At 42.0% G+C, this 13,841-nt stretch overlaps 1 protein-coding gene across 1 annotated transcript in view; it reads left to right on the top strand.

Annotated features, from left to right (window-relative positions):
• Positions 1–13,239, top strand: part of PLB1 (phospholipase B1) — a 77,412-nt gene extending 64,173 nt beyond the window's left edge. Inside the window, exons 51-59 of the mRNA XM_059468422.1 lie at positions 786–837; positions 2,980–3,060; positions 4,081–4,146; positions 4,712–4,806; positions 5,966–6,047; positions 7,328–7,432; positions 8,494–8,589; positions 12,041–12,115; positions 12,605–13,239. Coding sequence (XP_059324405.1) covers positions 786–837; positions 2,980–3,060; positions 4,081–4,146; positions 4,712–4,806; positions 5,966–6,047; positions 7,328–7,432; positions 8,494–8,589; positions 12,041–12,115; positions 12,605–12,826 — 874 coding nt within the window. The 3' untranslated portion in view covers positions 12,827–13,239. The remainder of the gene's footprint in view (positions 1–785; positions 838–2,979; positions 3,061–4,080; positions 4,147–4,711; positions 4,807–5,965; positions 6,048–7,327; positions 7,433–8,493; positions 8,590–12,040; positions 12,116–12,604) is intronic.
• The last annotated feature ends 602 nt before the right edge of the window (positions 13,240–13,841 follow it).

The following is a 13,841-nucleotide window of genomic DNA, read 5'->3' as shown; positions in this document are numbered from 1 at the left end:
TGGGTTACACTGTGCCTGCTCCATGAATACTCACAAAATTGTTTCCAAAGCTTTTTGTGACACCTTTAACAACCATTAAATCTGCTGGAAAAGAGATTTAGGATAACTATCAAAGCCTGTATAGCTGCTAAATATTTCATAGGTTCCCTGAGCAAAGCTGACTCAGCGTGATCAATATGGTTCTAGGAATCCAAATAATGTAACTGCATTTGTGTAGTTGCTGGAGAGAGGCAGGGCTTATTAGCTCAAGCACAGTTGTCTTCTACTATATCAGGAGCTCATTTCCAGCTGGTGTCTCAGCATGGTTTGTGCTTTGGCCCGTGGATGTTGCATCCTGTCCAGAGCTGGACTGGGACTCTCAAGGCTGGCAGTCCCACAATACAAGCACTCTCTTCCAGCCATAAGACAAGCTGGATCAGGAAGGCTGGTTAGGTGCCCAGCTTTTGTGTCAGCACCAAACTCCCCCACTAGATTTTTGAAGCAAGTTATGTAACTCAATGTCTCTGTGCATCCGGGCATTAGAGTTTTTTCCCAAACAAAATGTACCAAGGCCAAGTCTGAGATGGGAAGAACTCATACCAATTGCCTGCCACTTGGCAGCCATCCCAACTGAAGCCTTTTCAGATCAGATTATTCACTTGTGCAACTTGGTCCTTCAGTGTTTGCTCAGCTTTTTGAGGGATCACTTTCCTTATTCTGATTTCTGCTGATCCTGAGATCCCCTGCAATGAGAAGGTGACGTGCTTTTGGAGCACACATCTGAAATCTTCTGTTCTCTCTCCTAGTGATATGCCAGCCCAGGCACGTGCATTGGTGGAGCTGATGAGAAGCAGCTCGGTGAGTGGGATTTGGGCCACACCTCCATGCTGCCAGGGTCTCTGGGAGATGTCTGTAATTAGTGGGATGCTTCAGTCATGAAGAGTGCTTTACTGATGAAAGAAAAGTCCTTGCTGTGCTTTCCAAGATGAATGTGCCAGATGAATTACCCCTAATGTAGGCTGCAGTGCAGCCTGGAGATGTAAGGATGGTAGTGAGGAAGAGAAGAAATCTGAAGGCTCTGGTAAGATCACAGGATTGCTTTGTTGAGCAGCAGCCTTCAAAGTGAAGGTCATAAAGGCTGAGTGTAAAATTGCTGAAGCAGGTAGGTCTGCAGACCAATGTGAGTCACAATATTCACAACACTGGGAAGAAGGACTATGAAGTCTTTGCAGAGAAAAAGCCCTCTCAAAGTCTGGTTTTGAGCAGGCAAGTAATTAATTGGTGACCAGAAACCTCAGGAATGGATGAGTCTCTGTCACACCACTGTGACGGTGTTCACAGGGGTCTTAGGTTGAGGGAAGAGATGAGGATTTGACTCCATGTTTCAGAAGGCTTGATTTATTATTTTATGATACATATTACATTAAAACTATACTAAAAGAATAGAAGAAAGGTTTTCAACAGAAGGCTAGCTAAGAATAGAATAAGAAAGAATGATAACAAAGGCAGCTGTCTTGGACTCACTGTCTGAGCTAGCTGGACTGTGATTGGCCATTAATTAGAAACAACCAACATGGGCCAATCAAAGATCCACCTGTTGCATTCCACAGCAGCAGATATCAATGTTTACATTTTGTTCCTGAGGTCTCTCAGCTTCTCAGGAGGAAAAATCCTAAGGAAAGGATTTTCCATAAAAGATGTCTGTGACATACCGCAATCTTTTAGAGAATTAGTAGGGGATCTAGCATTGTGGACCAGTCTGCTGTGCCAGCTACACTGAGGGCAACAAAGGGCATCAAAAGCAGGAAGGGGAAGAAATCTGAGAAACCCAAGGCTGCCCTGCTCTGAGGGCTGGCTGAATTTGAGTGGATGACTGTCTGGGTGTGAGCTGTTGGTGCAGGGAGAGCATTCCCTCTAAGGGAACGGGAGTGTCGGGTGCTCCTTGGCTCAGACTGAATGGAAAAGGAAGGCACTGAATAAGCAGGATTTGTCAAAGCATGTGGCTCTCCATGCCAGAACTCTTGATGGATGCTGCATGCTCACCCCACTGTCAGTTACTCTGCATTGCCAATTGTTTGGCAAAGTGAAGAGAGCTGGCTTGGCTTTTCAATAGAATAGAAGAGGAGAGGCTGTCTGCTTTGTTTTGTTCACAGCTTTTTATGCATTTTTTTTTTTAAAAGGGAGAGGGGTGTATCCCTGCCATAACATTGCCTCTTCATGAAAGTCTTTCTGAGCAAATTGCTGGTTAAAGAGGAGAATTCAGACCTGGGTGATTCCCAGGCCCTCCCTCTATTTGTGGGATCCTTTCGCAGATGTTTGTTATGTAAATGCACTACACTAAAAATAGTTGCCTTTGATTCCTTTCTTTGTACTGAATGTTACAAAATGTTTTGATGAGATCCAGCTCTCAGCAGCGCCTATTGTTAGCTTGTGGTGACGTGGATGCTGCAGCTGCCCTTATATGAGCTCAGTGAAGTCACCAGCCTCCTGGACTCTTCTATTTTAATCCAGCTGTCTGTTCCCTGGGGCACCCCTTGCCCCTCCTGGCCTGGGGTAATTCTTGCCCAGCTGGCAGGGATCCCCAGCAGCTCCAGTTCCACAGCCACATGAGTCATTCCAGCCTCCATTCCCACATGGCTTTATCCCCACGCTGCCTGCAATGTGCAGCCATGGCTGGCAAATCTCTGCTGTCCACCCCTGTTCTGGAGCTGACATTCATTTAGGGATGCTTGCTGCCACAGACACATTGCTGTGCTTGGTTGCCCTGACAGAGCTTGTCTGCTGAAGGGAATTTCCTTACAGAAGCCAAGGTGAATTGCAGTAGACTAGCAAACAGTTGAGATTTTCCCCCTGGAGAGATGCTTTTCTTTTGCCAGCTTAACTCAGCATACCTCCTTTGTTCTGCCCTACTGTCCGTGCCCATTTAGCCCCATTTGTGAATGTTACCTCTGCATGCCTAAGCAACAAATGCTGCAATCTGTTTATTTTATGTGCCACTAGAAAATTAACTTCAAGGAAGACTGGAAACTGATTACCATCCTTGTTGGAGGCACTGACCTATGCCAGTACTGCTTGGACAAGGTTTGTATCTCTGAATTAGGCATGCTCATCCAGGCATTTGGCAGGTGACCAACCCTGGAAACATAGCCTTTCTCTCTCAGGGAGCCCAAGTTCCTCTTTGTTTAAGAAGCACTAAGAAGTCCTGCCCCTTTCATCTTCATTGTATCAGAAACAAGTGCACAGCTTTTAATGCAGGAGCACTGCGGCTCTGGAGAAATGCATTATTTGAGTACTAGGAACCTGCTCATATTGAACAAAACACAAAGATTAGGCTGAAGAGTTCTCCCTGCTTAACTAGACAAAGTAATCAGTGTGGTGTCTCAGGCATGCGAGGGGACACAAGTGAAGTCTTCTGGAAAACATACCCACACAATAATTACTGGGGATGCCCAATTCTTGCTTCAAAATGACACCCAAAATAATAACATCATTTTATAGTGAAAAACATGTCTTTTCTTTAGCTGCCAGTGGTCATTCCCTCTGAAACTGTTTGTGTGGCACAGACTGGGGGTCTGTACCCCAGCTTGTTGAAATGACCAGGCACTGTTCTCTGTTTTGCTCTTTCCTTTACAGGCTGCTGCCTAGAGCCTTTTTCCCCACAGCTACCCCTCTATAGCTACAGTCACAAAGTTGTTTTGCTTATGGGCTTTGTGAGGTCTGACTGCCTTCATATCAGTTTCTCCAGATAGGCAGTTTGAAAAAAAATCTTCTGTTCATAAGGCAAATCAGTCTGCTATGGGTCCCATAAAAAACAACCCAAAATCCAAAAATGTGGTCAATATAGTCATTATCAAGGAAAGGCTCTGCCAAGATACCTCAGGATTTTCTACAGAGATCAGAGGAATATATTAATGGTATAAAAACATGAGCACTATATAACCTCTGTACATGTTCCAGTAAACTTCTTGATCTGGAAATTTATCTGCCAACAAAAGAAAAAAGGAGCACCAAGTTGGTATAGATTCTCAGAGATCACCTTGTTGGTTCCTGAAAAAGAATGACTCAATTTCTAATTTTTTTTTTTTTTTAAATTTTTAATAGGAAACCTATTCAGTGCAAAAGTATGTAAAGCACCTTCAGGACACCCTGGATATTTTCTATGAGGAGGTAAGCTTTTAAGATACCCTAGCAAGCTATGTTCCTGGCAAGTATACTGATGTTTTTCTCACCTCTGATGGACTGTCAGTGATTATGTTTCATACAAGGTCATCTTTCAAATAGCTGGAGTCAGACTGTTCTCCAGTGCTGCATTTCAATGACTGTACTAGCTAATGCCCTGAGAAAGAGAGCTGCAGTTTCAGAAAAACTGTGTGTTTGACAATATTTATGCTGTGGGCCAAGCATACCATGACCCTACAGCCACTTTTTTTGGCTAAACCAGCCATGAACAGTTTCATTTACCCTAGAGCCAATGGAAATGTCCCAGGGAGTGAAGCAGCATTTCAGCTAGTTTGTACTAGCTGCTGGAATTCTTTTGGCTGACATCCAGTGTATGTCTCCCTCCCTCCCTCCCCCTCCTTTTATCCATCATCCTTGCACATGCCATTGGCTTCAGGCAGTGCAGTTTGCACTGACTCCCTGACCCACGGATGGCACTCCTTGCTCTTTGTAGTGGTATCATGTTCTGTTATTTGTAACATGTCTGTATGTCTGGTTATTATAATCCTCACAGCTCCCAAGAGTCTTTATCAACATGGTGGAGATGCTGGAGTTCTCTGGACTGCGTCAAATCGCAGCAAGCTCTTCAGAGTGTGCCTTGGCAGCAAAGTAAGTGAGCAAAACAGCTCTTTGCCTATAAAGTGATATTTTTTTGGCTCGGTCTCAATTTCTACAGCAGGACATCCCCACTGAGCTTTCCAAGCTACGTGCATTGCTTCCTTTACCTGATGCACCTCTCAACTTTCTATTACTTCTTGCAATACTTCAACTAAAAACCTGCACCTGTAGATAGCAGAGTTCTCACTTCTCAGCTGTAAAGCAGCATGGCATAACACAAGTCAACATATGATTGCTGAACTTTGAAGGCTTTTTTTACCCAGCTGTCTGCTGGTCAGCAGCACAGGCTGACATCCCTGATTCCTGTCTTTGCATCCAGTGCTGCATTACCTCTGGTGCAGGCTGGGATGCATACAGCAGAGCACAGCCAGGAACTGCTTCTCACACCTAATGAAGGGGACCAAAATCTTAACTCAAAAAAGGTTGAGAGACTTGTTTTAGAAAGCAGCAGTGTCTTTAAAGGCATCAGAATGGATGTGAAAAGGCTCTTTAGTCTTGCAGAGAAAGGTACAACAAAGACCAGTAGTTGCAAGGTGATGCCAAATGAATTCCAATTAAGTTAGGCACAGATTTTTAAAAATACAAGTGATTAACTACAGGAACACACTGGAAGGGAAAATAATGAATTGATGGTCTTGCTCAATGTCTTCATATTTATTCCAAGCACATTCTTAGATGATGAATTTCAGTGAAGCACAAGTTATTACCTCTTGTTATGAAGGTAACATAATAAGACAGAGCGGTGCAAGGGCTCAGACTAAATAAAAATTTGTCTTTTCTAACTTTACACTCCCAGATGTCTGAAACTCTGCTGTAAGCCCATTCATAGGGTGGGTTTTCTTGTTATTTTAACACGCGATTTCCTGCTGATGTGTGGCACACTAAACACTTTTTTCATGTTTGACTCAAGAGTTACAGATCCTGCAGCTCTTTCTGCCTGTGGTAGGTGTTCATTTTGAAAAGTAATTCAGTAAAATTTTTTTCTTTTGTGAAATATCTGTCCATTTCTAAGCCACCAAGGTGGCTCTCCCTTCTGCATGTGAGCTTTGAGCACCTATCCTGAGCTTCTTGAAGCAGACACACAGTGCCAAAGAACTGTGAATAAACTATTCTAGAATGGCTTTTAATTCTAGTATTTCTTTTGTTGAAGGAAAGTTTGCCCATGTTTCTTAAACCCAGAGGAAAATTCTTCTGAATTTCAAGAAATTAAGAGAGTTAACAGAGATTTTCAGGTAATGCATTGATTCTGTAAATGGTCATCTTCACTTGTGTCTCGTTACATTGCTTCCCTCACTGCCCTTCCTGTCGTGCATATTCTCAGCAGTACAGAGAGGGACAACTGGAAAACAACTTGGCTACAGCCTAATCAAAACCATACCCAGCTAACCAGTTAGTAGCAGTGCAAGACTTTCCACATTGCCTTCTGATGACCTTGGTTCTGAGCTGCATGCAGATGGAGACCAGTTCTGTTTCCAGCTGCTGTTTCAACAGCCAAAAAGGATTTAGTAATGATGGCTGCTTTGTTGATATGTGTTTATGAGTCCAATGAGTAGCTCACGTGAATTAACCTTTCACTGCAAGAGTGACAAATGACCTTGCATCAGCTGTTTTGTGGTTACTCTTAGCAGAAGAAATTAACTAAATCAACCATGGGCCAGCTTGCTATCTGAAAGTAACTTTTCATAGCCTCAGGCGTAAGATTCACTCAAAATTACCAGAGGCTATAAATAGCTATTGGAGCAGAAGCTTTTTCCATCGATGTTCTTATGAATACAGGCATCACTGTATCAGATCACATAATGTTCTCCACTCTGGCTCTGGCAATGAATCTGACAAAGCTCAAAAAATTCACCCTGGGTAATGCTTGTATAAGCCTACTAGAGGGGTCATTTTCCTTAACAAAGGGAGAGGGATTAGGAATGTTTTGAGATATGACCAGGATCATTAGCATTTATATCCATAAGATGGCAAGTTACAATAAGATGGGTTTTTTATTTGTATAAATGGCTGTGACCATAATTTTTGAAAGTGGCAGGTAATTTTTCAGTGTTTAAGCAGTATTTGCATTCAAGCACACCTTCCTGAAAAACCAAGTGCACTTCAGCCTCATGTTGGCATTCTGAACTCATTTGTCACGTCTAAAAATGTTGACCTTGTTCCTTATTTTTATACTTTTCTGCAAATTTTAATCTCATTGCGATTGTGCAGTTTTGGTTTCTATAAGTAAGGTTTGAACTATTTTTTTTTTTAATTAGTAACTTCGTATTTTTTACTTTTTTTTTTTGTTTGAATTAATCCAGCTTCTGTGCATTTTCCTCTTGAAAATCTCATGAACCAAATTATTTTCTTAGCCCTTTTCTTGACTGCTTTATAACATTTAGCTGGATTTACACTAACGATTTACAGCTTCCTACACTGAAAGATGTTTAATCTGCATGTTGCTGCTAGCTGACAAATGTAGGATGATCCTTGCAAGTAACTCCTGTGTTTTCGCTGATTACACCACACGCAGGCTGAAGCCCTGCAGCTGATCAACAGCGGTCGGTACGAACAGCGGCAAGACTTCGCTGTTGTCATCCAGCCGTTCTTCCGGAACACCTTGCTGCCCCTGGATAGTGTGAGTCCTGTTTTTAATTTCTCTTAAGCCAGTAAGATTCATGCCACAAGACTCTGTTTTTTCCTCTCTGCACAGTCTAGTGGCACAGCATGGAATCTGTGGTAAGAGTGAGGGAGGAGAAGACGGGAAGTCTCGCAAGAAGATTCACAGTCCTGCCTGTGAATCAAAATGGTTTTGGGAAACATTCATAGCATGCACCCATAAACAAGGCACCCTCTGACTTCTTCTGAACTGCATGTTGCTTCCCTTGTTGAGGAGGTTGGTTAGCATTCACCACAGTTTCCCGATTTAGGTTATGGAATGTGTTCAGGTTTTCTTCAAATGGAGACCAGCACTTGAGTCTCTGACTCATCCAAGCATGGAAACAGGAAGCAGCCTTTGAACCAAACACTGATTCTCCTTCTTTTCTCCAGCCTTAGCATTATGTATGCTGTGTGGTTAAGGATACAAATATCCAGCATGAATCCTCATCAAAACAACCCAGTTTTGCATAGTATTGATACTTTTTTCATACCATGCCCCCCTTTTTTTTTCGGTCAACTGAAAAGGTCAACCAATGGTCACCATACAGATAGTGATGAGGCAAATTCCCCCTACATTAAAGAGACATTTACCACAGTTGGATAAGCCCACTGTTTTTATTGTTGTCTGAAATTCAAAAGAAATTTCGATACTTGAAATGTTGTAAGTCTGAGTCACAGAAGTTTAAAAAGCAATAATAAGCACTTTTCTATCAGTTCTGTACAAAATGGAATGTGGGTCAATGGCAGGGTCTGTGTAGCAGCTGTGACTGTTGGCTTAATGATAAGTTTAGTTTTGTTATGAAAATTTTTGTGTGAAGTTGAGCAGGCTGCATTACACAGAAGGTCTCAAGGTGCAGTAATCAGCTCGTAGTTTGGAGCACCTAAGTTTATTCCCAGTGTGAAAATGTGACCATATTGCCTTTAGGAAGGTATCAAAAGTGTGAAGTGGGTATATCAAGTACAATACACTATTAGATATTATATGTCAGATCTCAAAGATTGAAATTTGCTGAGAAATAATTTTTGCTTTTATTGCAGACTAGCAAGCCAGATATGAGTTTCTTTGCTGCAGACTGCTCTCATTTCAGTGTAAGAGGCTATGCTGAGATGGCCATGGCTCTCTGGAACAATATGGTAAGAGGCTGCAATTTAGATCCCTATGTGTTTGTGGTAGCAGTATCTAAAAAGATCATGAGAAAGGTGTCCGAAACAAAAGAGTAAGCAAGACATAAAATTGATATCCTAACAAGAGGGGGTTGCTCAACTCTAGGTTCTTCTCACTCTGCATTGATTAGCAATGTAATCTCAAGTGATAATATTGCATGAAACAGTGTAAGTCTTTGCTCATTCAAAATGGGAATTCTCAATAGTCTTAGTATAACAAAAAATTCCTTTCTGATTTGGTAAATAACTTGCATTAAAACAAAAAGTCAGCCTAGTTAAACATTCAGTTCTGTAGGTTTTCTGAAAATGTCTGTTCAATTATCTTGCCCTTCTTCCCTGAATTCTGTTATATTTATTAGGGAAACCTATATGTGAGTGAATTTTTGCTGCCGTTAATAGTGTGGACATGTTGTACCACCCACTCTTGTATCTGAGGCAGTTTTAGTAGAGCCACTGAAACTAATGGGTGGCTGAAATCAAACTTGAGATGCTTGTAGTCACATTCCATCTGTCATTTTGGGGGAAATTAATAGCTTTTGAATAGTGTTGGAAGAAGGTGTTAGAGGTGCATGCCAGACTTGATAATTCCAAGGGCAAAGTTGCTTTCAGAAACATTTCCCCACATTGGAAGGAAGATCATGGCATTTTTATGCCACAGCAACATTTCCTCCCCTTGTTTTTTAAACACCAGTAGCCAAATACATTGTGCTGGCAGGAATCCTGCATCCTGGTTTGCACAAGTAAGAAACATAAATGGAGGGGAATTTCTTTTCGGTCCAAGTATAAGTTTGAGCAAGGTAAGAAACTTAGAGGATACCCCAGAATGAGCTTGAAAATAAGGACTGGAAAATGCAGGGCAGGAATCTGTGCAGCTGCCCAGCATAGCATATGAGCTGTAGGTCCAGGATTATAGAATGTACAATGCAAGCACATGCTTGGTGTAATTGATTTGTGCACACACAGCAAATCTGCCTGTTTTCCATCAGGTTTCCCTGTCTGGGACTCCAGATGACAGCAGGCTGGTAGGCTTCACTCTGCTTCATAGCTCAAACAGGGCTAATGGTGGGCCAGAAACCCCAGGCAAATGTAGAAAAATTCAAATTGAGCATGGCTGAGGGGTTCAAGAAAAAAAAAGGGGACCGTACCTGGGCATATGGCAGTCTTAAATTGGGTTTCTGTTGCCATGTGGTATTCCTATTGGCCATTACTCATTCCTGAATCACCATCAGTCTTTTTTCCTATGCCACCAGAGGTTTTTTTCCTGTCCAGACTGTCATTCATTTCCTACGCATAAATGGATATTGACACAAAGCTTTCTACTGAGTGGCAGGGATCAGGTTCTTACTGATGCAAAGCACAACTATTCCCTCCCTTAGAGATCTGTTGGCCTATGCCAACTGCAGACATTACTGTTTACTATTTAAATCTAGTTCTTGTAACACATCCCTGCTTTTCCCTTGCAGTCCTTGTACGGCAAGGCTGTGCAGGCTTACTGTAAGGCTGTATTGTTTCCCTGTTCCCTGAAAAGCTCGGCAGGCTGCAGGCGTAGGGCCAAATGACACGGATTCTTGTCAGTGCACATAAAGGGCCAGACTGTGCCTGGCCACTGTGGGGGTATGCAGGGGCTGGGATGGCTTACAGTCTCTCCCTTGCCATAATGTTCTTTGCTGTTTTGGCTTTGTGCAAAACAAAATGTGCTCCTGCTCTCTCAGCTCAGAGGAGTCTGTAGTCTTAAGGGGTTTCCCCTGGTCCCAAACCCACCTTCTCAGGTGTTTGGCCGAGGTGAAGAGAGACGTGGGCAGAGGGTTTGGTTTGTGTTCTGCCTCCATGCTTGCCACATGTTCTAGAGGAGCTGTGGGTTTCTTCCAGAACTTGTCCTGTATGCTCATGGACTTGAGGATAGTGTCATCTTCTAAGCCCAGAAGCTAATGCTCCTGAAGAACAGATTGCATAGAGATAAGTAAGCATGGGTGGTTACAGAATTTTGCATTTTATCATCTTTTGTCTAGGCTCTGTGCCAGAATCCTTACCAAGTGCCCTGGCATGGGAAGAATTACAATTATCTACAAATAACCAGTTGCACCTCAGGCAGAATGCTGCAAGATATGAGCCACACATCGTACAAATAACAGAGCTGTTCCCTTTAAGTACAAAAAAACCTACCAAATTCAGTCTTCACTGCATTAGCTGGTGGGTGGGCCAAGTGATTAGGAGTCATAAAAGAGTCCATCAGGACCCTACAACAATCAGCAAAACTTGGCATACTGTTCTGCTTGTAATCTTCTCTTCCCTGGTTATATTTTCTGTGGCTCGTATAGTTTTATTTTTCAGTCTTTGCAAGCTTCTTTCTGTTTTTTAATTTTTTTTATTAAAAATGAACAAGAGAGAGAAAGTATTCTCAGTGTTTCCATATGAGAATCTTCTCGATAATTTTTTTTTTCCATGTCGTGTGGGTCTTGTTGCTCTATTGTTTCTCTTCAGTATGCAGCTGACACTTTAATCCCTTGAGGACAGTAAATGCCTGTATGGACAATAGCAGAAGCAACAGCCGTCCTCTGTGATGTATTCCCAGAAGTGCTGGATGACAACTTTGCAGTTCTCTGTGGACCAATCTTGTAGTCATTACTTCAGGCATGTCCATACAACAGTTGTAAACACTTCAGTTAACACGACTGAGCAAGCCTCTACTTGTTAGCTTAACTATGGCAACCAGTGGTATGTGCACTGCTAGCCAAGCACAACTGCCTGCTATGAGCCTGGGCGCATTTTATGTTGGGTTGGAAATGGGCTCAGGGTGAGCCTTATGGTCAGCTATTGCAACTTAGATGCCAACTGATAATATAAAAATCTCTCTGTAACTCACTTCTTGCAAGATTGTGAAGCCAGCCTCAGCTAAAATTCCCAGGGAATTTCTTGTCTGAGTGCAGACTGAAAAGGTTAAATTGTCCCATCCTCTCTCTGTAACTCTGTAATTTCTGAAGTAACTCCCATCACCATGACACCTAGGCACCTTTGTGTAAGTAATGTGCACTTTAAGTAATATGTCTAACATCTGTCATGTGGGTTTTTTCCTTTCCATTGCCGTTTGAGACAAGTACATGGCAGAACTGGGTGTAATAGTGAACCACTTTGCTTTAGCTGAATATTAAAATGTATTGTATTCAGAGCAATGCAAAAGGAAGAAAAGTTTTCCTATTCCTTGCTTCTGAGGGAGTTATTCTGCAGCCAGTACATCAGATTCTCAACGTCTTCTGTTCACAACTGTTAAAATGTTTGCAAACTTTCCTCTGCTCCTTCTACCACACTTCTTTGTTCCTGCAAGCAACAAAAATTGGGTAAGAAGTTATAACTGTCTGAATCAAGAGAGTCTGAGAAGGAAAAGATTCATCATTAAGTTTAACATTGCTTTTCTCTTCTTCAGCTGGAGCCAGTTGGTGAAAAGCAGACTTACAACAACTTTACCCATGACAGATCAAAACTCAAGTGTCCAAACCCTGTAAGTAAAGGTCAAGGTGCTCTCTCCATTAATTACCTCTATTTTTTCCTCCTTTCTTCACACTGCTAGAGCTCTTTAAAAGAGTACCTTTGTGAAGGTTTCAAATAACTAAAATATATTTTCCTGTTTTGTTACAGACAGGGAAATCTACTTAAGATTTAAGACAAAAAGCTTTATCCTCACTGCAATGGAAAGCCTTTCATTAAAGCTAGTTCTAATGAGTCTGTTGTATTTCCATTTGCTTGTTTGCAGCAAGCAAATTAGGAAGTGATGCCACCACTCGTGATTCTGAGGTGGCTTCTTTTTTGTGTTCTTGAAATTTTCAGACAATAGAGCAGGAGAGTGTTTGGGCTAAGATAGAGAGAAGGCAAAACCAGCTGATTGTCTAAAGATCCACCATTCTTCTCTGAGAAGGGACAGTGGCATATTTTTGGAATGCTGCCTGTTGAGTGATCTGTGGTCAATGAAGCCTTTGCTCTCCCTTTGTAGGAGAAACCTTTTCTTTTCACGCGAAGAAACAGTGGATTTGGAAATTCAGATGTCAACTTGGAGAACACAGAATCTTCAGTCCCCTACTGGGCTGTCATTGTGACTGCAGTAGCTGGGGTCCTGGTGGGTTCTTTACTGGGCTGGGCTGTGTCACGAACAGGAACCAAGAAGCACCAACGTACGGCTCGCACAGAAAACAATGTGAAAACAACCCCTCTGTAACACAAGTGGAACAAACATCTTTCTCTGATGAGGCTGCTCTCTGCTGTGACTCAGAGAGTGGCAAAACAAAAAGCCTCTTGGATATGAATGAAGCTTCTTGGTTGCCCAGGGATTTTTGTGTCAAATAACATCGATCAGTAATGTATTTTAGAGTTATCTTCTGTGGACCAGTCAGTGGAGGATGAAGTTCGAAGTAATGCTGTGGTTTTGTGCCACCATGCAACTGAGTACCACACATCTGTTCACTCAGTCCCCCCCATGGGGATGAGGAGGAGAACTGGGAGAAGGTAAAACCCATGGACTGAGATAAGAACAGTTTTAATAACTGAAATAAAGTAAAATGTAATAATAATAATAATTATAATAATAATAGAAATTAAATGGGAAATAACAAAAAAGAGAGAGGAATAAAACTCAAGAAAAACTAGTGCTGCACACTACAATTGCTCATTGCCTACTGACTGATGCCCAGCCTGTCCTTGAACAGCAATCAGCCCCTCCTGGACTTCTTCCCCCACTCTATATAGTAAGCATGATTTTCTACGGCATGGAATATCCCTGTGGCCAGCTCAGGTCAGCTATCCTGGCCAAGCTCACTCCCAGCTTCTTGTGCTGGCAGAGGACAGGGAAGTGGAAAGTCCTTGTTTTAGAGTAAGCACTACTTAGCAACAACTAAAATATTGATTTATTATCAACATTATTCTCATATGAAATACTAAACACAGCACGGAACCAGCTATTATGCAAAACATTAACTCTATCCCAGCTGAAACCAGGACAAAGTGTTAAAAGATTTTTCATTCTGGGGTCCAATTCTCTGTTTCATGAATATTACTCAATTGCACAAAGCAAGAACATCTGTTCCTGCATCTTTGCTTCTTAATTGTGCATCTGTCCTTTTCTCTTATAAACCTCCATTTAAAATGTTAGAGACAAGTCTGTGATTGCAACCTGGTATTCTCCAATAGTGAGATGTGACTGAGATAAACAGCAGCTGCAATTTCTCATATTATAT

Source organism: Ammospiza nelsoni, chromosome 3, assembly GCF_027579445.1.
Source record: "Ammospiza nelsoni isolate bAmmNel1 chromosome 3, bAmmNel1.pri, whole genome shotgun sequence".
Classification (NCBI taxonomy): Eukaryota; Metazoa; Chordata; class Aves; order Passeriformes; family Passerellidae; genus Ammospiza; species Ammospiza nelsoni.
This window is presented reverse-complemented; position numbering and strand designations above follow the sequence as displayed.